Source organism: Taudactylus pleione, unplaced genomic scaffold, assembly GCF_031769625.1.
Source record: "Taudactylus pleione unplaced genomic scaffold, aTauple2 ptg000571l, whole genome shotgun sequence".
NCBI lineage: Eukaryota > Metazoa > Chordata > Amphibia > Anura > Myobatrachidae > Taudactylus > Taudactylus pleione.
This window is the reverse complement of record NW_028284973.1, coordinates 11254498-11280270: the sequence shown is the minus strand read 5'-3', so window position 1 is coordinate 11280270 and position 25773 is coordinate 11254498. Positions and strand designations below refer to the sequence as shown.

At 48.4% G+C, this 25773-nt stretch overlaps 1 protein-coding gene across 1 annotated transcript in view; it reads right to left on the bottom strand.

Annotated features, from left to right (window-relative positions):
* Window positions 1-1888: 1888 nt before the first annotated feature.
* The window catches only part of MRPL13 (mitochondrial ribosomal protein L13), a gene marked incomplete at its 3' end in the record, with an annotated part of 65433 nt that continues 41548 nt past the window's right edge, over window positions 1889-25773 (bottom strand). Inside the window, exons 5-6 of the mRNA XM_088453131.1 lie at window positions 9105-9191; window positions 1889-2010 (exon numbers count right to left, since the gene is read on the bottom strand). Coding sequence (XP_088309257.1) covers window positions 1889-2010; window positions 9105-9191 — 209 coding nt within the window. The remainder of the gene's footprint in view (window positions 2011-9104; window positions 9192-25773) is intronic.

Below are 25773 nucleotides of genomic sequence, written 5' to 3'. Positions count from 1 at the left end.
ATGTGCCAGATATGAGCTATGCCTCCTCCCTCTTATAACCTCCTCACCTCCTGCCTCCAAGACTCCTCTCCCCTACAACGTGACACCCCAATCCCTCCTGTATGTGCCAGATATGAGCTATGCCTCCTTCCCCTTATAACCTCCTCACCTCCTGCCTCCAAGACTCCTCTCCCCTACAACGTGACACCCCAATCCCTCCTGTATGTGCCAGATAGGAGCTATGCCTCCTTCCCCTTATAACCTCCTCACCTCCTGCCTCCAAGTCTTCTCTCACCTACAACGTGACACCCCAGTCCCTCCTGTATGTGCCAGATATGAGCTATGCCTCCTCCCTTATAACCTCCTCACCTCCTGCCTCCAAGACTTCTCTCACCTACAACGTGACACCCCAGTCCCTCCTGTATGTGCCAGATATGAGCTATGCCTCCTCACCCTTATAACCTCCTCACCTCCTGCCTCCAAGACTTCTCTCCCCTACAACGTGACACCCCAGTCCCTCCTGTATGTGTCAGATATGAGCTATGCCTCCTCCCCCCTTATAACCTCCTCACCTCCTGCCTCCAAGACTCCTCTCCCCTACAACGTGACACCCCAGTCCCTCCTGTATGTGCCAGATATGAGCTATGCCTCCTCCCTCTTATAACCTCCTCACCTCCTGCCTCCAAGACTCCTCTCCCCTACAACGTGACACCCCAATCCCTCCTGTATGTGCCAGATAGGAGCTATGCCTCCTTCCCCTTATAACCTCCTCACCTCCTGCCTCCAAGACTCCTCTCCCCTACAACGTGACACCCCAATCCCTCCTGTATGTGCCAGATAGGAGCTATGCCTCCTTCCCCTTATAACCTCCTCACCTCCTGCCTCCAAGTCTTCTCTCACCTACAACGTGACACCCCAGTCCCTCCTGTATGTGCCAGATATGAGCTATGCCTCCTCCCTTATAACCTCCTCACCTCCTGCCTCCAAGACTTCTCTCACCTACAACGTGACACCCCAGTCCCTCCTGTATGTGCCAGATATGAGCTATGCCTCCTCCCCCCTTATAACCTCCTCACCTCCTGCCTCCAAGACTCCTCTCCCCTACAACGTGACACCCCAGTCCCTCCTGTATGTGCCAGAGATGAGCTATGCCTCCTCCCTCTTATAACCTCCTCACCTCCTGCCTCCAAGACTCCTCTCACCTATGAAACTCCCCCTGCCGCCCCAACCAAACCTCCAATTTTTACAAGCACTTCTACAAAACCTACCTCTTCACTGTTACCTACCTTACTGCCTGTTACACGGCTCCTGGTTACTCCCTCTGCATGGATTGCCTGCCATATTCAGCTGTGTCCCATTGCTCCTAATGTCCCCACCTGCCGCGTCCCTCTAGCTCTGGGGAGACCCTCCAGCTACTCTTGAACAGCTGGAGGGTTGTTTATTGCCCACACCTGCTCTAGATGACAAGCTTTCATGAGCCCGGGCCTCACTCCCTAATGTCTGCTGTGAGAGTCATTGAGCTACGTTGTACCCACACACACAGAATCTGCGCTACCTGCCCTTATGCTGTATTTGTAAATGAGCTGTTCTCAGCTGCGAAATTATTTGCGGCTATAGAAATATCATACACATCGTATAGTGCACAAGTTGAATTCGGTGCTGCCGGCCATCGTTCATCGAATCCCTCCCATCTGCTGTGCAGTCTAATTTGTCCCAATCTTACCATTAGGAATAGGTTAAGTTATTTGAATTCTACATAACTGTATCCACCTCCGGTTTAAGGCATATTAAACCACAGAGAGGTAGGCTGCACCTGATAATCATCAGTCGCTGTGGAACTACAACCCCCAGCCTCCTTTGTCAGATCCACGGCAGCTAGACCTTACTACTATGGTATAGATGTACGTACGGAATCCAGAGCTTGGGGAAAGCCTCAATTTCCTCTTTCGAGTATTCGTTCAACCTCCTGGGAATGACTCTTGGCTGTTTCAGTTCTACAACGAGATTCCTCAAGAGGTCTTCTGGGATATCCTGCAATAAACCGACACACAGAGGCGATGTAAGACGGCGATGAGAGGTATAGCTGCAATAGCCGCACAATGCATACTACTGTATATTGCTCAGGACTGGGCGGTTTGCCGCTTGCCGACTGTAACTACAACTCCCAGCATTTTCTGATTCGTGAAGAAGTCCGGAGCTCTCCAAACTCAAAGTTACATTGTAATGTATGCACAGAATTGCCAATCTTAGATAGCACTGCAGCATTGATAGAAAGTATGATGCAATTTGAATAGAGCATTTGTTACATAAGAGACTACAAAATATTTTCCTCATTTTTTACAAGTTGTTTATTGCATTAAGGCAGGGCTTGACACATTTTTCGAAAATCTAGGAGTCAGGATGAAATTGTACGAGCCAGACCACCCCCCCCCCAAAAAAAAAAAAAAAAAAAAAATATTACAGGAGTAAGGAGCACAGCAACTGTTATACACACTATACTAGTCCACAAAATGGTCACAGTTGAATGGATACAGTAAAATGGAGGCCCCCTCACTGCTCTGCACAGCTCCCATGCTCCACCCTCCAGTAATAACGGACCACATTTCACATAAAACAATGGTGCCAGGAAGTACAACAAAACCCCCCTCCCCTCATGGTCACACCACTATCCCTCTGAAGCCGCCACGCATAGACCCTACTATCGGAGAGCTCTATGCAGCCGGAGATAGGAGAAAGTAGACATCCGGGACGTACAGGAGGATCAGTGTAGACTGGGACAAACAGCAGGGGTCAGAGCACACCAGGCTGGAGAGGAGGAGTCAGCGCCAGCCGGGACGGACACAGGCACAGCAGTCACCACAGATGACACTCAGCACATGCGCTCCTGTGCATGATATGAACACCGCAATATTATAGGCACGAATCTCCGCCGGAGCTGATGAGGATCTGCTTCCTCCCTCACTGCAAAATCTGGTAGCCAGGCAGCAAAATCTGGTAGCCATGGCAACCTGGCCCCCGGTATTTGACGAACCCTGCATTAAGGTGTTATTTGCTCATGTATATAAAAAATGTGCACAATACAGTGACACCAACGGCAGCCAATTAGACACTTGCTGTCATTAGTCTACCTTACAGCACACCTGGTAAAGCTAGCTGGTGATTGGTTGCTGCGTAGGTCTACACCTAGAGTTGTAAAGAAGTAATCCCCCCCAGTGTGTACCACAGCTATAGGCGTGGATGTAGCAAAAGCATAATGAGAATCACCTTTCTTATTCCAACACAGCCTCACAAAAGTTGGTTATCTGCCAGAAGTGACAAAGGTGTGCGATGCAAAATGTATCAGGGGAACAAATGGGACCTTTATACGGAGATATTATTTATATTCATGTTTCACCATGAGAAGGAAGAACCTGAAGGGTCTGAATGAATTATTAATTGTTGAAGGCAGATGAAAGGATTCTCTCCTGGGTGGGATTATATCTGATTACACCAAGATCTCAGGTTCTGCATGAGCACAACGTGGCAGGTCCGATGTTCTCCTCCTTCAATCTCGTTCATGTGTGACTATAACGCTATGTACAGCGCTAGAGCCAGCGGCCTGATACAGAGGTGGGCGTAGTGTGGATTTCGGACGCAAGCGGTCAAGTTTTCAGTCTGCGCATGCGTCAAGATGGTTACCGCCGGGGGACGCAGAACTAATTTGGACGCGCAGAGAGGCAATTTCAGTGGGCGTTCCTGAGCAGCTGGATAGAGAGACGCATGCGAGTTGTGGCCAGCGACTGCGTCCTTTTTTGCAATTTCGCTGACATCGGCGGCCATGTTCCAAAGGACACTTTTGAGCAACAATAGGGTTGCTCCAATGTCAGATGTGCGTCTGATTGTGCGACTTATTATGCCAAGCGGCGGATTCGAGTTGCAGCCTGTGGGCGTCTCTGTACGAATCCCAGAGGCTGCGGCATTAGGATAAAGGCGCTATCACGCTGCGTAAGACAACTCAGCCCCATCTTTCATTACTGTCGACCTCTGAATCAGTCCCAGTGTTCCCGCTGCTTACACGTGGAACAGCATCCAGCCATTCAGCACCCCTTCCCCCCCAATAAATGGCAACCACCCAACAATACATTCTCATGCTTAGGGCATCCTATTCGATTTAAAATGAAGAAATAATAATTTCCCATAGAGTGACTATCCTACAGTGATATGTCAGTGAGGACAGGGCTGCATGTGACAGGGGCAGTAACATGAGGAGGAGAGGAATGGAGGCAGCAGGAAGCCACAGACGGAGCGTTATATAGTGGGAGGAGCAGGGTCTCCAAGCAGCACAGAGTATGTCAGGAGATGAGTGATGTGTTAGTGAGGACAGGGCTACATGTGACGGGGCAGTAACATGAGGAGGAGAGGAATGGAGGCAGCAGAAACCCACAGACGGAGTGTTATATAGTGGGAGGAGCAGGGTCTCCCAGCAGCACAGAGTATGTCAGGAGATGAGTGATGTGTTAGTGAGGACAGGGCTACATGTGACGGGGCAGTGACATGATGTGATGAGGGGAATGGAGGCAGAAGGAAGCCACAGACGGAGAGTTATATAGTGGGAGGAGCAGGGTCTCCCAGCAGCACAGAGTATATCAGGAGATCAGTGATGTGTTAGTGAGGACAGGGCTACATGTGACAGGGGCAGTGAAAGGATGTGAGGAGGGGAATGGAGGCAGAAGGAAGCCACAGACGGAGAGTTATATAGTGGGAGGAGCAGGGTCCCCAGCAGCACAGAGTATATCAGGAGATGAGTTATGTGTTATTGAGGTAGTGAGCAGTGCTGTGAGACTTCTATCACCTCGATGCAAGTGATGGCAAATGTACCCCTGTACAAAATGCAATTCATACTGTACTGTAAATCCAACTTGTTTTCAATGTAAGTAAACTTAATTTGGCTCCTATTTGAATTTGGCTCCTTACATCTACGCTAAGCACCTCTGTACAAGAATGAATAAACGTGGTAGTAACAGATATCCTTACACAGTCTCATTTACAGTTGGGAGAAAATCCAGCCTAATGGAGCAAATATGCACCTGGAGTAACCAGGGTGTGAGACAAAAGGTGCCAATTAGAGGGAAAATACCAGCTGTTGTTTCTTTATTTTAAGGTTAAACTAGAAGGTGCCCCAACATTATAAACCCCTCTCACTGCAGTGCAGCTTTGGCTAAGATTTGCACTTTGCAGATGGATATACTTTAAATGATACCATAGAATTCAGCTTTGAACCCTTTCCTGGCCTATAAAGAGGCTAGAACCCGACATAAACAGCCCCCATAGCGCGGCAATCCGAGCCCTGGCAGTATGCATGGTATGGAACTGCTGCCATTTGGACATTGAAGCAGAATTTGCCAAGAGTGTAAACCACACAATTATAAATGTCTCAGTGAAGCAGTATGAAATATAGATGTACAGGTGCAGTCTCCCATCCAAATATTCCGAAATACAGAATTTTTTAGCGCATGACTGAGATAGTGAAACATTTGCTTTTTGATGGTTCAATGTCCACAAACTTTGTTTAAGGCACGAAATTATTACAAATATTGTATAAAATAACCTGCAGGCTGTGTGTATAAGGTGTTCATGAAACATAAACACATTCTGTGTTTAGATTTGGGTCCCATTCCCAAGATATTTCATTATGGCACAGGTTCTCAAACTCGGTCCTCAGGACCCAAAACAGTGCATGTTTTCCAGGTCTCCCCAGAGAAACACAAGTGAAATAATTAGCTCCACCTGTGGATCTTTTAAAATGTGTCAGTGAGTAATGAGTACACCTGTGCACCTGCTGGGTGACCTATAAAACGTGACCTGTTTGGGGTCCTGAGGGCCGAGTTTGAGAACCTCTGCATTATGGTGTGCAATTATTCCAAAACACGGAATATTCTGATATCCAAAATACCCCTGGTCCCAAGCATTTTGGATATGGGAGACTCAAACCTGTAATATATTCAAATTCAGTACAGAAAAAAGGGATTTTCACGTCACTGCCAAGAAGGATTCCCCAAAAATTCTACAATATTTTCCTAGATAAGCAATTGCTTAATTTTGCATTGAGCATGCTACGAACGAAAGTACCTCGGCTTGTAACTGCTATTAAGCACATTTACATAAACGTGCCGCTGATTTTACTACTCTTCGATGGAATAATGTCGGAGCTGTACGCAGAAAGGCCAATGCTGCCGTAAAAGCCGCCATACTTCCCCAGCCACCTAATTGGAGTTCTAGTCAATTATACCTAAATTCCGCGTCTGACCCGGAAGTTGGAACAGGGTTCCAAACCGGATCAGACCCGGAATTTAGCCGGCGCCGACCCAGGATATTCCCGAGTCGGCGCCGTTCACACCGGAGTCAGTTCTGCAGTAACCCGGCTCTTCCGCCGTGGAAGTGGACGCTTGGAGATGACGTCATCTCCAAGGTCATCGTGACTCGGATCGCGCTGTTTACACTGCAGGGTTTCACGGGTCATTCCCGCGATAAACCCTGCAAGTTACCTGGGTTGGATTGCCGGGTCACTCCACCCGGGAATCCAACCCTGTTCCCTTATACACCAAGGAGCTACCCGAGTTAACCCTGCAATAACCCGGGTTCTAGCTTTGGTGTAAAAGGGGTATGATTAATGTCAAAACATCTTTTACACTTTAAAAAAAACGCACGACAAGGAAACTCGCGCATGGCTGCTATTTCCCTGATAATGCTCCTTAAAAAATCCACAGTTCTAATTAATGATCTCAAACTACTAGGTGCTATAGAGGTGCTATAGAGGTGTTATAGAGGTGCTATAGAGGTGCTATAGAGGTCCAAACAAAAACACAAGTCCAAAATGCGTTGAGCTCTGCAAATACAGCACATGCATTCAGCTTTATGACAGAAAAGAACAGTAGTACAGTATATGCTCTAGGTCAGGCATGTCAAACTCAAAATACCAACCGGGCCGAATTTTCTACGAGTGTGTGGGCCACAACAACAAAAAAAAAGTCTTCTATGCAATTTTGAAAGGTTTATTATTAATAAAAACCAATGCAATGCCCCCTATGCAATTCTACCATGTATTACAGCCTGGAATTTGTGCCCCTTATGCAGTGCCCTAGTAGTGCCCAGTATGCAGTGCCCCAGTAATGCCCATTATGTTGTGCCCTCAGTAATGTCCTTAGTAGTGCCCCTTATGCAGAGCCCCCAGTAATGCCCCTTAAAGTTGTGCCCCCAGTAATGCCCCTTTATGCAGAGCCCCCAGTAATTCCCTTAGTAGTGCCCCCATTAATGCCCCTAATGCAAAGCCCCCAGTAATGCCCCTTTATGCAAAGCCCCCAGTAATGCCCCTTATAAAAAGACTCCAGTAATTCCCCTTATGCTGTGCCCCCAGTAATTCCCCTTATGCTGTGCCCCCAGTAATTCCCCTTATGCTGTGCCCCCTCCCAGTATAGAACAGACCCCATTTACCTCTATCTTACTTACCTCTCTTCACACTGGCCACTGGGCCCCGCTCCCGCGTAGACGCCTGCCGCTCACTGGATCTAACTACATCCAGCAGGGCAGGCCGCTCACATAGCGGGTGACATCATGACGTCACCCGCGCACCGCATCGCTGGGAACGCTGGCCTCTGAAGCGATCAGAGGCTTCTCTGATAGCTTCAGAGACAAGCGTTCCAACAGAAATATTGTGGCCTAGTCACTCCTGCCACGATCGGAGCTGAGGGCCTGATTCAGAGCCGGACGCTATTTGCGCTCGCTCGTTCAGAAAAAGGGGCCGGCTATTTAAATTGAGCGCTCGCTCTTTGCGGTCTGTTGACGCCTCTATGTCTGAGCAAGCGAACGAAACATGCGCTCGCTATTTTGTAAAGATGCCCCCGGGCCGCTCGCATCCTACGTCATCTCCGCTATTTATTTGATTAATCGAGTACATCGAAAGGCGTCTGAACTGCTCGCAGTGCTTGTGGTTGGATTTTCCTGCCGCAATCATGCGAACAGTTCAGGCTAAGAAACAACCAAGTGACGTGGTCGATGACGCCGCTTTGTTAATTATGCACACCCTTAAAACGCCCGTTTTGACCGTTTGGCACGCCTGCGTTCGGATCACCACTCCCCGTTTTCAAGCACCTTCCCCTGTTACCACCCACAAACGCCTCATCCAGTCACTCAAATTAGCAGGCACTCGCTATTTTGCGAGCGCGCGATTTCCGACCGCAATGACTGGTTGGCGCATGCGCATTACGACCCATACACAGATGTGCGAACATCGCTCGGAGCGAACGAGCGGCCGCTTACGAGCGGCTCTGAATCAGGCCCTGAGCTCCAATTGCGGCAGGGGTGACTGGGCCGCATAATATATGTATTTGGGCCCACACGGTTCGGGTACATAAATAGCTTCTTTGGGCCGCGAGTTTGACATCTCTCCTCTAAGTTGAAGCCAGAAGAAAACTGTATCAGACGCGCATATACTAGTTTAATCAAAACATAAGATAAAGGTCAGTCTGTGTGTGGACAGTGATATTATCAATAATAAAGTCACATGTAAAAGATAATAAAATAAAGATGTGAGTACAAAATAAAAGCACTAATTTCAGTTTACCGCTTAGATCTGTTGTATTCTGCTTCTTTCCTACCCAGGGCCCATTAAGTCACAGCAGCCGCCCGAATCACTTACTGTATTATTTTATCTTCATTTTGCCTCTAAGCGGAAGTAGCTGGATTTTTTGTGAGCAGACGCAGTTCAGAAAAAACGCAATGGGTTAATAAAGAGATATAGAACTAGGCTTACGTCTGCCCCTAAACCAGGCATCTTATGTAAGTGGACAGTCTATCCCTTACAGTGATTAAAAGGACATGAAAATGGAAATGTTCTATGCTTCTCATTATTTATCAAGAAATAACAGGTGACGTTCTTTATCTCTGCGATACTCGCCGTCTCCGTCTCAGTGCATGAGAATGGGGTGGCGCACAGGCATTTGGAGATTACTTTCTATAGCGCACGCGCAGTTTGCCGATATCCGGGCGATCCGTGCGCATATGTATTTGCAGCCCAAACAGAATAAGTGCGCCAACCAGAATCGGGCCCAGGGCGAGGAGCCGCTATTCTATATAAATGTCAGACAAACCTCAAAAGGAAACAGGTGCAATCTTGTCATCATCGTTCTCCTGAGCAGGTTCTTTGGCAGCATCCCGTATACAGCCAAACGGACAATCTGCAAAGGGAAAAATGTATATATTCAATATGTATCATTTTATCTCCAAGCTGGTCATGTATTACACAAATAACATAACGACGACACTGAAGTGCCAAAAAGTCATGGGATAGGTGCCTAGTATTGTGTATGACCCCTTCTAGCCCGGTGAAGTGCAGCAACTCAACCTGGCCGGAAGACCTCTGGAGAGATGGTGACCCATGCCATCTGGACAGCTTCTCACAGCTCCTTGATATTTGTAGGTGCAGGATCTTGGGTGTGAATGGACTCTCCACCACATCCCACAAATGCTTAGTTCGGTTCATGTTGAGCGTATGTGGTGGGCACACCAATCGTTGGAACTTTTCAGAATGCTCCTCTAACCAATTCTGGACAACTTTGGAATGAAGACAAGGGTACGTTATCCTGCTGGAATATTCCATCATTGTGGGGGTCTATGAAGTCCATGAAGAGCTGCGAATGGTCATCATACAATGGAACGTAGTGGTTATTGGTCAATGACGTGTTCAGGCGGATCAACGGACCCAACACATTTCACGTGAACACAGGGTTGCATAAAAATCTGATTTTTTAAAAAAAAAATAAAAAACTGATTTATTTGATTTAAATCAGATTTTTTATGATTTTTTTTTTTTTAAGTAAACGTTTTCAATTTTAAATCGTTTACTTTAAAAAAAAATGTAATGGAAAATCCTAAGCAAACGATTTAAAATTTAAAACGTTTACGTAAATTTTTTTAAGAAAAAATCCAAATGAAATCCAAAAGTCAGATTTAAATCAAATAAATCAGTTTTTTATTTTTTAAATCAGATTTTTGTGCAACCCTGCGTGAACACAACCCACACCATTATGGAACCACCACCAGCCTTCACGGTGCCTTGTTGAGAAATGGGTTCAATGGCCTCATGGCGTCTGCGCCATATCCAAACCCTACCATCAGCCAGAAACAATTGGAACAATGGCCCTCATTCAGAGCCGGACGCTCTGAGCAGAGCGCTCGCTCTGAATGAGGGCCGTCCTCCATAAAAATGGAGCGTCCTCCTGGACGCTCGTATAGCTGTGGGTCACCACCCACAGCACATACGAGCGTGCAGGATGATGGTCGCGATGGTCTTGACCATCGCAACCATCGCCAGTGCGACCAGAAGCCTGTGGTCGGGTTTTTCGACCACAAGCCCTGGAGTGATTTTGGCTCTATCAGAGCCAAAATCACTCCCACTGACATCACTAGTGATGTCAGTGGGCCGGCTTCTGACGGTAGGCGTTCCCTTGGGAACGCCCCTGTCTGGGAGGCACGCCCCTGGCACGCCCACCAAAGGGGGCGTGCTGTCAATCAACATCGACAGCACGCCCCCTTTGATCAGACACAACGAGCGAAGAAAAGTCCTTCGCTAGTCGCGTCTCGCGCATGCGCACGACGGAGCTCCCTCCGTCGTGCGCATGCTCAGTGCACACCATCGACCCACTTGCGAGAGGACAGCCGCTCGCGAGTGGGTCTGAATCAGGCCCAATGACTCATTGGACCATGACACATGTTGCCAGTCCTCCACGGTCCAATTAGCGACTTCACAAGCCAAGAGGAGGTGCAGTGTCCAGTGCAATAGTGTTATCAGGGGCACTCTGGTGGTCTTGGAAATAAAAAACGCTGCACTGACCTGCTGGATATGCATCTGGTATCTCCAGCATTGAATGTGGATGCGATTTGAGCCGCTAGTCACGATCATTAAGCTCCCGTTGTCAGCCACTGTGCTGTCTACGGTGAGCGGTAATGCCTTCCACGAGGTATTCCCGGTACACGTGACAATGTAGATTGTTTGAACTGCAATAATTCACGTCATCTTGACATGAGCAGCCTATCCAGTATTCATGAGATGTGAGATTACAACTGATGCATGTCTGGGCATTTCCAAGACGTCACAGTACAGTGATGCCACCTACCACTAGTTTTACACACTGCCATCCCACAACTTTTGCCACTTCGGTGTACATCTCAGAACATGCATCCTAGTGTTGGGTCAGCCACAAAAGCGCGCCTAAGCCGCGCCATGTGCCCTGTTGCTGTGTTTCTCACTGCTAATGTGATAAAAGCACAAAAAATGAGCCACTAATGGATTTGCGCGCTATAGCAGTGCGACAATGGGCCGACATAATGTCTCTTCGGTACACATCAGAATGATGAAATGAAGGACAGAACAGTCCCTCGATTACCTTGCATGGTGCCGCATGCAATATCCTCCGGTTGGCCGCGTAGCACGGCCAACCGAAACATATTGCCAACGACCGCAGGGGCGCGCAGATTGATACACATTGAGCGATCCGGCAGATATGTCGATTCCGGCCGAATCGTAATGACCTATCAGGCAGACATCGCTCCAGTGTGTACCCAGCTTAAGTCTTGTGCAGGTGCCTAGAGCTGCAAACCTGGGGGGTACAGAAGTCCATCTTCCCCTGCAGACACCCCAGGTGAAGACTGAGCGCCTAATAAATGAGTCGACCACAATTTGGAATGTGTCCGGATCTAGCAATGTGTTCCGCATGCTGTGCAGAGCCACTCAGGCTGCGTACGCATCTTTGCGAACGTACGCCCAACTCAGAGTGTTACGCATGTCAGCCCTTTTCTCTATGGACACTGTATGACGTTTCTGAGAACCAACACTGGGAAGGCGCGCAGGAGAAGAATTGTGTGGGTACGTCGTAGTGCCAGCGTAACTTGCTGTCCGTATACAAAGAGAACGCCAAATTCAGAGGGTTCTCCTGCACCCAGCATGGGGTAGGTGTCGATGATGCTGACGGCTGTCTTGCGTACGGAAGAGTGGGGCGTTGCGATGGCATAGATGCGCCTTCATATAGCCGCATTGGCATTCTGTTTGCATTTCGCCCGCTGCGGGCACACAGAGCTGCTTTCGCGTACTGTACAACTCAGAATCTACCCTGAACGGTAGGAGCAACTACAAACCGTACTGTGATAAACGGAAATGCATGCAGTATATACAGTGTCTGCTTTTGCACGTAGCACACAAATTCCATCTCTATATATGTCCGTACATTTTATGTTTGCCTGCCCTGAAGGATTTACGCCTAAATGAGGCCACCGCTGTCCGCACCTCAGGTAAGCCAACTAATCCGTTTCCTGCTTTATAGCTATTTACATAATGTGTGTCCTGCTAACATAGACCCTTCATTTAAGAGCCTGCAGGATACCGGTTAATGCCCAAGTATTTCCTGCAGGGCACGGCTGGCATGAGAGACTTAGAGGGTATAAGGAGGAGGGCGAGCAGCTGAGAACAGTCTGACAGGGGAGCGATTATAAGGTACCTAGAAGGGAGGAATGTGAGCCTTTCTTGTGATGGATTACACTTCCCCGCTCACCGTACAGCAGGAGCATTAGTGGCTATTACAGGAATTTCTGCCCCGGGCTGAGGGCTCCCTTTCATGCCTTATACAGGAATGCTGGCTCTTTCTGCTATTTTCTTTGTACCAAGTTCTCTTGTCACTAGGTTCGTGCAACAAGTTGTATTAAGTACTGGAATCAATTCGATTTCACACTCGATCGTTTAATAAGTAAACTATGTATTTATTTCATGAATGCGAACGACATTCTCAAAAAACCTCAAAACTTTTCAAATATGCTGCCGAGAAAGTCAAAGTAATCTCTATTTAAAGCTGGGCGACGTGAATATCGTCTAACCTAATATAATCTTCTCCGTCTCCTTCCAGATCTTGCTGGGTTCCCCTTTCCGATTTTCTGTCGATGAGGGATCAAGCGATGACCAGAGAATGGACAATGGACCTCATTCAGAGGCGCTCGCAAAATGCGAGCGCTCGCTCTGAATGAGGGCGGCCGCATCTATTTTCTGAGCCGGCCTCCTGGCCCATCGCGACCATCGGGGCTTGCGACGAGACCCTTGTGGTAGGGTCTCGTCTGCCGCAAGCCCCAGTGAGTTTTCGCCTCTATTAGAGCTGGAAGCTCACTACTGACATCACGAGTGATGTCAGTGGGGCCGCCCCCAAACGGCAGGCGTTCTGTCGGGAACACCTCCGTTTGTGTAGCCGCCCCCCCGCCCTGCCTACAAAACGGTGCGAGCTGTCGATCACCATTGACAGCCGCCCCTTTTGTAGTGAGTCCCAGAGCGAGAGAATTTGTCTCTCGCTCCGGGGCTTGCGCACGCTCAGTGCGGCCGCTGCGCGTGCGCAGAGCCCCACATCGACCCGCTTGCGAGCGCTCAAGCGCTTGCGAGCGGGTCTGAATGAGACCCAATGTGTTTCCTCTGTTGTCACCTTTGTATAAAAAGTAGTAAATATGATTTTAGAGGTTTCAACGTGGAGAATGACAATTTTCATATTCAAAACAATACGGTCATTAGAAAAGTCACAATTTTGCTTTTCATTTTCTTCTGCTAGATCTTAAAGATCTAAAACTATTACAATTGCTGTCAAATTCATGTACTAAATAATTGTATCGATTTCTGATGATAACTTACATTTAAAATCAATTTTACAATAGAAAATCTATAAATACTCCAAGGACACACAATTATCACCATCTGTTGCGATGGATTTTAAAATCTTCAGATCAAGTCACTTACTGTAATTATTCTGCATTGTGAATCGGTTTGTTAAACCAAAAAACTTTTGTTTCGATGGGGGGACTTCAATTCAGCGCGATGATGAATAGCTGCGAGAGGGAGCTCACGCAGCGATTCAAGTCAATTGCGCTGTGTACCTTGTCGGGAAGCAGGTAAGTCAGAGAATAAGTTCTTGCGACTTAACCTGGGTGTTAAGGCGTGGTAACCGGCATTCTCTAACTACAGTGCCAAGCGCTCGGCTGTTAGCGCCGCGCTAAGCCGACAAACAGCTGCGCCCCCGGCACTTTTGTCGGATTTCTCCTCGCATCCCCAGAGGGGTGCGAGAAGAAATCCTTTGCCCGCCCAAACAGCGTGTTGTATTGAATAGCTGCGGGATCTCCCTCCCCCGGCTATCATTGAATTGAATTCCCCCCCATGGGAGATATGTACAAAGCCTTGCAGAGTGATAAAGTAGAGTACCAACCAATCAGCTCCTAACTGTCAGTTTACAGGCTGTGTTTGAAAAATGACAGTTAGGAGCTGATTGGTTGGTCCTTTATCTCTCTCCACGGCTTAGTACATCTGCCCTTATGTATTTTTTTTAATTCATTCGCTTTAAAAGCAGAAGTTACCCAGCTTCAGTGACATGCGTTTTCCATACAGTAGACCAGTCTTATACCACCCCACCAATCTACATGATGTACTGGGCACCAGGTCAGTGAGATTTAGAAAGGAGTTCGTATACTAGAGACATTTTCGTAGAACATTTGGTGCAGTCAATCTAAAGCATGAAAAGAGTGAACAATTCTTCATCTGTATAATAAAAAATGATTATTCCTATGTAATAAAGACCCAGAGGAGGGTCAGTCTGTGAGCGTAGGCTGTAATAATTCCCGAGAGAGTGACACAAGTTTGGGAGAATAGACCAGGGCTGATCCATGAAAAAAAAATGAATGTGATCATCACTACATAAAGCTGAATCTCTGCGCTCAAGATTCAGCGCGATACCAAAAATCTGTATCTTGCACTGGCTGATATAACCTGCCTAGCTATAATATCATTAGGGAAATCTCTCCCAATTGATAAGAAGCAGGTAGCTGGAACATGCCACACACCGATTAGTTACATAGCAGCGCATTGGACAGATTGAGGGCCTCATTCAGAGGCGGTCGGAGGGATTCAAGCGGTTGCTCAGAAACTGGGCGGCCGCTTGCATCCTGACCGCCCGCCTCTGTTTCGGTCGTCAGGTTATGGGTTTACACCCACAGCTCTAACGACCGCTAGGGTGATGGTCGCGATGGTCATTGACCATCGCGACCTACGACGAGACCCTAGGGTAGGGTCTCACTTGTCGTAAGCCCCGGAGAGCTTCTGGCTCTGTCAGAGCCGGAAGCTCTCCACTGACATCACTTGTCATGTCAGTGGGGCCTCCCCCAAACGGTAGGCGTTCCCATGGGAACGCCTCCATTTGGGCTGCCACCCCCCCGGCCCGCCTTCCAAACGGGGCGAGCTGTCAATCAACATCGACAGCTCGCCCCCTTTGGAAAGAGACCCGCTACGACCGGCGCTGTCGGTCGTAGCGGGTCTCACACATGCGCACGAAGGAGCCGCCTCTGAATGAAGGCCTGAGTCCTTCATCGCCATTCGCTGCAGCTTTGGATGACAGGAAGTTTACGGTTCCTGGTGAGCAGCTTCCTCTCCCTTTACCTGCTATAACGGGGATGGGGAGGTCATATAAAGAGGATTTGGGGCCCGATTCAGACCTGCTGGTTAGGAAGCGTTTGCACACAGCCAGCTGATTTTTGCAATCTGCGCTTGCTTCGCAGTGCGCGATCCAATCAGAGAGATCGGGAAACGTTCGCTCGCCCCGCACAAACATGCGTGACAGGAGAAGCCTTTTGTGGGTGGTGACGGGCTGGCCATTAAAATCGGGGGAGTGGAGATACGAATGGAGGCGTGTCTGAGCGTCTCAACGGCGTTTCAGAGGCATGCATAACTAAGAGGCAGCGTCATAGTACATGTCACTTGGATGAATATTACACTGAAGTGCTCGCAGTGCTTGCGGTAGGGTATGGTCAGCCACAAGTGCTGCGTATGGGTCCGATGGTACCATACACTTACTGGAGATGACGTGCGCAAGTGGGCGTCTGCATACTGTACAGAAAGCGATCGCTCGCCAAGACATGGTGGGCGTGCTAATGCCTTGCAGAGTTGACATACACATCGAGCGAGCGAACGCATCTAGCGAGTGGGTCTGAATCGAGCCCTTTGTCCAAAGGTGGAAGTCATCTTTAAAATTATGGGGAAAGGTAATATTGTCCTGTACACCACAACCCTCGGGAAGTAACAACCAGGCTACAGTCCCTTATTCCCCATTCCTGGAAACGGTGAAGCACCGGGGCAGTCAAGATGGATAGCAGGGGGTAGCAGAGCTGGAGGCCACAACAGAAAACAAGGCGAGATCCTAACACTAAGCTATATTAAAGCAACATTTTGAAATTGATACACTCGCTCAGATCACTCAAGGAGCATATCCACTAAGCGATTAAAATGAACGATTACGACATCGTTATCGCTGAATCGCTCATTAATCGTTCACAAATCGGGCATGAAAATGCCGAAAACGACCAGCGATGCGCGCTCCCGCTGGTCATTTTTGGCATCTATCATCGGCTGAACATGCCGGTCAATCTGCCGATACTGACAGGTTGTGCAGGTTCGGGGATGAGGGAGGGTGCCTGCACTGAACGACATCATTCAGTGTGGGCACATTACCCACTGCACAGGATGAAGAACGATGGCACGATTACAAAAAAAATAGTATATCCTTCTAAGAAATGTTTTCACCACCTTGTGGAATCCATACCATGAAGAATTCTTGAGGCCTTTCTGGTGGCAAAGAGGGGTCCTACCTTGCGTTGGAAAGGTGACCAAATTCTCCCCCTCTCATAACTTTATCTCTATTACCCCCATTTCTGAAAAGCTCTTGGAACTTTTATGAAAAGGTGAACGTATGTGTCCATTCCCTTCTGTCTTACCTCATTGTATGTAATGGGTTTGTATCGTGATCAATTCTACGTACAGCGCTGCATACTACGACAGTGTTTTATAAATCATGGATAACAAGATATTAGTAGCTCTCTAGTGTATGGCACGTTGCTTGTTACAATGAGTTGACCTCAATTGTGCCGATTCGGATTGTTCAAAGGAATCACTGAGCCGTTAGCCAGACGGCATAGATGCCACTTTAACTGGTGTATATATGGGGCACGCAAGGCAACGATGACTGTACAGTGCCATGCCGTCATCTTTCAAATGCATTTTCCAGAATGGCCAATAATAATCCAATCAAGAATTTGACAACACAATGAGCCCTACACGCTGCAATAATCAACGATAATGTGCCATGCACAGCATGTGTTAATAGTATGTACTTTATAAGTAGATTTAACTGTTCTACTGGCTGCCAAACTTTAGGGAGATATTATAAATATCCGGGCAATTGATACTACTGTTACAAAGAGTTGGAATAAAATTCATTAGTGTAGCCAAGGCCTTAGTTACCACCCAAAACAGTGGTGCAAGTTTACAATTTCAATGGACCTCCCCTGTCAAAACATGGCAGAGCTCTGGTGGCGATGTCAGCACGCATACTATTGGCCGGCAGACGGGAGGCGGCGGCTTGGGGGAAGCAATCGGGAAGCCGACTGCCTAAACACCGGCAGCCGGCTTCCCGACTGTCTTATCCCGGCATGGGTGAAATGCCGGGCGTCTAGATGTAGACGCCCGCATTTCCCCGACGCCGGGAGACCGGCGCCCGGCATCACGATCGTAGTGATGCCGGGCACCCCCCCGGGAGGGTTAGGGGTAGGCTAGGGGGAGGGAGGGTTAGGGTTAGGCATCCCCCGGGGGGACTTAGGGTTAGGCACCCCCCCGGGGGACTTAGGCTTAGGCAGCGGGGAAGGGGGTGGTTAGGGTTAGGCACTTAGAGGGGGGATTAGGGTTAGGCACTAGGGGGGAAGTTAGGGTTAGGCACCCCTAAGGAGGGTTAGGGGGGTTAGGTTAGGTTAGCAGATGCTTACCTAGCCACGATCGGGATTTCCAGCGCTGTCGGGCTTCCGCTGCATCGCACTCTGCTCCTGTCGGGCTGCCGCTGACGGGAATCGACCCACCGGCCATGCGGCCAGCGGTATATCATACCCATTCCGCGACTTGGTCCCCTATTGGAGCGTTTAGGCTCCTAGGTTATCGTGTGACGGGAGAATATCAACAACTCCTCCCAATGCGGCTTCTGAGGCGTTGCCCACTGCAGATCTGCCGCGCTGATGCTCTAACTTTGAATCTTTTAAAAGGGAATTTAATCTACAGGAACATTTAAGTTACTGGTTTGTAAATGCCAACCTGCAGCTTTTATAGAGTGCGTTGCTTTTTTCCCCTTCTTGATTTCCTCTGTGCTTTTTATCCATGTACTTATACAATCAGGCAGAGTTGGTTATATTTGATTGCCCTAATTCCTGTGCTCACACTATACTGACATTGCTAAGTCTCAGCAGGTCTGCACTGCAATCTATGTACGTCTCTGCCCGCAACTCTGTATGAGTGCCTTATTGTTTAAATCGTTCCTAGATTCCTCTGGCGAGTAGGGTCTCCCACCAGCTCAGCATACATGGATGGTTTATGCATATCAGCATTAGTTTGATATACTGTACATATATGGTATACGAATGGTAAACTCATTAAAAACAAGACTTTTGGCTTTCATATGTAACCTGTCTTCCCAATTGACTTAAAATAAAAAATAATAAATCCTTGGCATGTATACAGAGGAAAGCTAAAGACATCCTAATATTAACTTCTGCTGCCATCTTGTGGCCATGCTCTATACGAACATAATACACAGACCACACAACCAGCTCTGCAGATCCTGACGGCTGTGTCGCCCTCTCAGAGCCCACTAGGGGTTAAAGTGGGTCGGAACGGGAGATGGCGCCGCAGGGATGTTCCATTTGCCGGGCGCCTGTTGAGATTTTGTTACCAGCGGGTGCCCAGCTCCCTCCCCGCAGCGGCAGCCGGAGGCTGGATCTCACACCTGAGCTCCGGCTTCCGGCTCCCACAGTGTACAGTGCGCTATGGGAGAGACGTCATGACATCTCTACCATAGTTCTGAGGAGCGGCCAGCCGGACAGACGCGGGAGAGGGGCTTAAGGTAAGCACTGTATTTCTTTTTTCTTCGTGTAAGCGGCTTCACTACAGGGGGCATTACTATTGGGGGCACTACTAATGGACTCACTACTACTGAAGGGAGCATTACTATTGGGGGCACTACTAATGGAGGCACTACTACTGCAGGGAGCATTACTATTGGGGACACCACTAATGGAGGCACTACTACGGCAGGGAGCATTACTATTGGGGACACCACTAATGGAGGCACTACTACTGCAGGGAGCATTACTATTGAGGGCACTACTAATGGGGCACTGCATAAGGGGCATCACTCCTGGGGGCACTGCCACTACTAGGGGCACTGCATAAGGGGCACTACTACTGGGGGCATTGCATAAGAGGCACTACTACTGTGGGCATTGTATAAGAGGCACTACAGTACTACTGTGGGCATTATGTGTATTAGGGGCACCACTGCGGGCATTGTGTAAAAGGGGCACTGCTGTGTGTCATAACATGAATAAGGGACACTACTATGTGGTGTAATGTGAATCAGGGGCACTATGTGCGGTGTAATGTGGATAAGATTGCGCAACTGTAATATTTCATGTGTGTGCCTAGATGTGTGTTTTTTTCCAGTGGGTGTATATTGTGTATTTTTTTCCAGTGGGTGTATATTGTGTGTTTTTTTTTCACTGGGTGTATATTGTGTGTTTTTTTTCACTGGGTGTATATTGTGTGTTTTTTTTTCACTGGGTGTATATTGTGTGTTTTTTTTTCACTGGGTGTATATTGTGTGTTTTTTTTTCACTGGGTGTATATTCTGTGTTTTTTTCCTGTGGGTGTATATTGTGTATTTTTTTCCAGTGGGTGTATATTGTGTGTTTTTCTCCTGTGGGTGTATATTGTGTGGTTTTTTTCAGTGGGTGTTTATTGTGTGTTTTTTTCCAGTGGGTGTATATTCTGTGTTTCTTTCCAGTGGGTGTATATTGTGTTTTTTTCCTGTGGGTGTATATTGTGTGTTTTTTTCCTGTGGGTGTATATTGTGTGGTTTTTTTCAGTGGGTGTTTATTGTGTGTTTTTTTCCAGTGGGTGTATATTGTGTGGTTTTTTTCAGTGGGTGTTTATTGTGTGTTTCTTTCCAGTGGGTGTATATTGTGTTTTTTTCCTGTGGGTGTATATTGTGTGTTTTTTTCCTGTGGGTGTATATTGTGTGTTATTTCATGTGAAGCTCATGGACCCCATTTCGCAATGAGACACTACTACTCTAGCACTCACTAAAGGGGTTATGTCATCCTTTCAGAATTTAGCAAACAGCTAACATTCTGTCAACGTACCACTTATGAGCGATACGGCATCCCCATTACGTCCATATTTGATAGGGTCCCCCACGTTTGTTGCCCAGGGGCCCCCACAGACCTTAATCTGGCCCTGCGCCCTCTGTGTTAGCAAGTTAGGAGGTGGCTCTCCAGCCCATAACTGCTGGCAACACGGCTCTGGTTTAATTAAAAAATATACATGAACATTATATATATATATATATATATATATAGATATATATATACACACACACACACACACAGACATACATATATATATACACAGATACCTTTTATATTGTAATGTAAGCGTTTTTACCACCACTACAGAGTAAATATTACCCTACAATTAACGCTACTAGGGTCCTGTGGTGCTATAGCAGGATGTCACACTGTATTCATTGTGACTGATAATCTGAGAACTACACCCGCCCATTCCTTTATGATATTTAAGTCCGCAGTTTTCCTATGACCTAATATTGTTCTGATTCTGAAACATACGGCACTATTACCGCATTCCACATGGGTTAATTCTTCGTCTGCAGCTGACCTCTATCGTTCTGGGGATTACAGGCCCGATTCAGCGGTGATCGCAACTGCGAGTACACAAGCAATCGACCGATTGTTGCATACTGCGCATGTATCGCAATGCGTGTGCGCGAATGCCTTACTGCGATCGGGACTGCAGTGTGGGCATGATTCAGCAAGGATCACAGTTGCTTATACGCACGCAATCGGGCGATTATTTCGCGCAGCGCATGTATCGCAGTGCGCGAACAAGATGCTGCTATCGGAACTGCGATCGCAGTGGCGACACAGACCCATCGTGGAGTGATTGACAGGAAGTGCTGTTTGTGGGTGGTGACGGGGCGGGGGGGGTCGGTCGAACGCAGGGATGCCAGTGCGTTTCAATGGCATTGCATGGGCGTGCGTAAATTAGCCGCTGCGTTACCATACGCAGCCTGAGGCCTCATAGCGTGCGCTGAAGTTAGCAATTCCTGAGTGAGGTCTGAGCTGCCGTAACTGTGCATATAGGTCCGATGTTACCGATTATTATACTATGTTGCCCAACTATACGAATGTGAGTAAGGGAAAGTGGGCATCCTTATCGCAATGTGTATGCAAACATTTACATATCACTGCTGATATTAGCAACTGCGTTGCGTGCGTATAAGCAGAATAGCGCTCCTCGCTGAATCAGGCCCTGACTACGCAGACCCATGGCAGAGTTATTGTCAGGAAGTACCGTTTGGGGGCGGTCTGAGAAACGCAGGCGTGTCAGTGCGTTTGGACGCCGTTGCAGGGGCGTGCATAAATTATCCACTGCGATGGCATACGTAGCTTGTGTACTCACTGCGTGCAGGAAAGTTATCAATGTAGTGGTAGGGTCAGTCCAGCCTTAAATGTGCGAGCGGCTCCGATGTTACCGATGTTTTGGATGGATTGCAAGGTATTACGGATGTGCAAGAGGGGAAGTGGGCGTCCGTACAATTGCAATTATCAGCATACTTTTGCAGCAGAACTGCGTGCGCGATCGCATCAATGATCCTTGCTGAATCAGGCCCCAAAAGACGCTGCATTTATAGCACTGAATTTATGAATACGGGATGGATTCAGGGAGTAGATTTCATTATTCTCATCAGGATCAATTTCACAGACGCCCCACCTGGCTTTTTGTTTTACATGCCACCCGACACTATCCTGCTCCAGGTGTCTGATGGCCAAAATCAGGCGCGCAGCGCTCACGTTACTGTGACAGGCGCAGGATCCCCCCCCCCCGGCTGTAAGAGGCGGTTTGGAAGGTGGAAAGGGAAGATAGAGAGTCTTCAAAAATTATTTCATTTAAATCGTTAATCTCAAGGTCAAATCAATAAGCATGTCAGCCTATTATCACAAATCATTACACTGCCCCCACCCGGCTGCTTCTTAATGCCAACCTGGCTGGCCACATGTTCTGGGGAGAACGCTGGATTTCTTACAATAGGATTGAAGAAAAATTAAGTTGGGTAAACGTCAAGCTGAAGTGCTGTATATTCCTCCTGCGATCACGCTGAGCAGCGGCAGCAGGTGAAATCTTAACTGTTAAGATCTGTACATCCCCCATATTTACCCCTCTGGCTAGCAGAAAAATATTACCATCGCTAAATGATTTATTAAAGCAGTAGATGTGGCCCGAGGCCGGAGGCTGCGTAACGTATAAAGCTGAGTGACTGACAGGTCAGCGGGGTGTTTGAATCTGTCATTAGATCAATGGGGCTCTCAGTGAGAATACACGTGTCCCATCCTGACCATCAATCATCGGATTTAGGGACGGACCCGGATCACAATTTATAACATGGCTTATTTTTTTTTTTTCCCCTTACCCCAATGAAGTTTTTAAATTACCATCTATTATTACGCGGCACTTACAGTTACTATAATATACTACATATATAGCGTACATATATATTACTATAATACCAATATTATTTAGTAGATCATTTTCCTCCTATCAATAGGTACACTGCTGTCACACACTTTAATCAGTCCTTCTCTATACGGGGACTTTGACCGACATAGTTTTGAATGTTATTTGTTTGGTTATTTTATATCAATCGAGTTGTATTTTCATTTAGAAGTAACAATGATTAAATGCTGAAACACAGGAGCTAATGATCAACAGAGCGGATACTGCAGCGTGAGGCAAGGAAGCAGTGTAGCTTTTCCTAATCATGTTATTAGACGCACATCAATCTCAGGGCCTGATTCAGACCCGGTTGCAAGCGCTGAGCGCTCGCAACCGGGTCGATGGCGGCCCACAGCGCATGCGCACGACGGAGCTGGCTCCGTCGTGCGCATGCGCGAGACCCCGCTAGCGACGAGCACTCCCGTTGCTCCGGGTCTCGCGCCAAAGGGGGCGAGCTGTTGATGTTGAGTGACAGCTCGCCCCTTTTGGTGGGCGGGCCCGGGTGGGTGGCTGCCCAAATGGAGGCGTTCCCATTAGAACGCCTGCTATTTGGGGGCGGCCCCACTGACATCACAAGTGATGTCAGTGGAGAGATTCCTGCTCTGTTAGAGGCGAAAGCTCTCTGGGGCTTGCGATGGGCGAGACCCTACCACAAGGGTCTCGTCTCAAGCCCGATGGCAACCATCATCCTGGCTGCTCGCAATAGCTGTGGGTGGTCACCCACAGCTATGCGAGCGGCTTAAAAAAAAAAAAACCCGGCCCTGATTCAGAGCGAGCGGCTCTGTCAGAGCGAGCGGCTCTGAATCAGGCCCTCTATTACAAGGACACATCTTAGTACCTGCACTCCTATAGCTGTATCCCAGTTTATGTCTGATGCCATATGACTTTGGAATATGCGACTCCATAGAAAGTACAAAGGCTCAAGCTTGTTTTTACAAAAGCAGTGTTATAGATGGCTGAGCAGTCAATGACGCGCAAGTAGGGCAGTGCATAACATTCAGGTCCGCTGAGACTTTGGGGAGGCCTGGATGATGGGTGGGCCGCAGCAACGCCCTCCCGTTGTGCAAATATGGCGTGCTCGCCAGGAGGTAGGGTCTTGGCATTGCGAGCGGGTTAAGTTATGCTTCCCCAACACTACCAGGTCACTTCAGAGGTCCAGGCAGTGTCATCTGTTCACTATTCCTCCCTTGGGAGCCCTGTAACATTCCTGTTTTTGCTTACCTCTAACACATTAAATTAATATTATTATTTTTTGCCGTCATTGACTTGTAAGCCACCATAGTGCCTCGCAGGTGAGGCGCACATCAGAAATAGATGTAAGAGGGCGTGAGGAAGGGTATTTGGAGATGAATATTGGGATGTATGAAGGGGGACTGTAGTTGAGGACTGAAGGTGAGGGCAACTAATCTGAATTTTGGGGGTCATTCAGACCCGCTTGCGAGCGCAGGACACTCGCAAGCGGGTCGATGTTACCCCACTGCGCATGCGCACGACGGAGGGAGCTCCGTCGTGCGCATGTGCGAGACCCGGCGAGCGACGGGCTCTCCATCGCTCTGGGACTCGCACCAAAGGGGGCGTGCTGTCGATGTTGATTGACAGCACGCCCCCTTTGGTGGGCGTGCCTGCCAGACGGAGGCGTTCCCATGGGAACTCCTACCGTCTGAAGCCGGCCCCACTGACATCACTAGTGATGTCAGTGGGAGTGATTTTGGCTCTGATAGAGCCAAAATCACTCCAGGGCTTGCGGCAGCGAGACCCTACCGCACGGTCTCTGTCGCAAGTCCGATGGTCGCGATGGTCAAGACCATAACGACCATCATCCATTTTCATGGAGGAGGGCCTTGATTCAGAGCGAGAGCTCTGGTCAGAGCGTTCGGCTCTGAATCAGGCCCTTTATTCTGCAGCATTTCGGGAGCTGGTGTGTGGATCTGCCGAGTGGTTTACGGAGCAACGAGAGGGAAGATCCATCTTGCCAATGGGATTTGGAATGGATTAAAGTGGAGATAGATTAAGGAGGGGAATGTAAGATGGGAGGAGGTTGCAGTAGTTAAGGGTGGAAAGGACATGGGGGTTATTCCATAGCGTGAGAGAAGATGGTCACTCATAATAAGCCAGTAACCAAATCTCGCTTAGATTGGCATCTCTGTAGGTTACGGTTTCATTTAACCATTTATTTTTCTCCTATATGGGACAATGCAAATTTTACCTCAGGTGCATCATCATTCCCCTGCCTATGATTGCACAGAAGACACCACATGGTGCTCTCTAGAATCAACAACACAACATCTCCCAGGCTGAGCGATTTCATCATTATCAGAATCCACCAGGAGGATTAACGGTTCAGAAACCTCAGTAGCTTTGAGGTAATTTACTACAATTCCCCTAGAAAGCAGGACATTATCTCCACAGTGTACAATATGCTTCATTCATCTACCTCAGAATTAAGGGGGGAAGGGGGTGAACCAGAGCGCTACTAAACGGGGATAAGGGAGGTGACAGCAGGTCAGAATATAGAGGTCCCAATCTCTGAGCCTGATTCAGATCCGGTCGCAAGTGCTGTGTGCTCGCAACCGGGTTGATGGTAGGCCAGTACGCATGCGCACAACGGAGTCGGCTCCGTCGTGCGCATGCGCGAGACCCGGATAGCGACGGGCACTCCGTCGCTCCAGGTCTCGTATCAAAGAGGGCATGCTGTCAATGTTGAGTGACAGCATGCCCCCTTTGGTGGGCGGGCCAGGGGCGTGGCTGCCCAGACGGAGGCGTTCCCATGGGAACGCCTGCCGTCTGGGGCCGGCCCCACTGACATTACAAGTGATGTCAGTGGAGAGATTCCGGCTCTGTTAGAACCGAAAGCTCTCTGGGGCTTGCGGCAATGAGACCCTACCACAAGAGTCTCGTCGCAAGCCTGATGGTCATGGCTGCTCCCTATAGCTGTGGGTGGTCACCCACAGCTATGCGAGCGGCCAGGAGGCCGTTCTGGAAAAAAAATGCCCGCCCTGATTCAGAGCGAGCGCTCTGTCAGAGCGTCCGGCTCTGAATCCGGGCCTCTGTACGGTTAAATAGAAAGTTCTGCATTAAAGATGTAG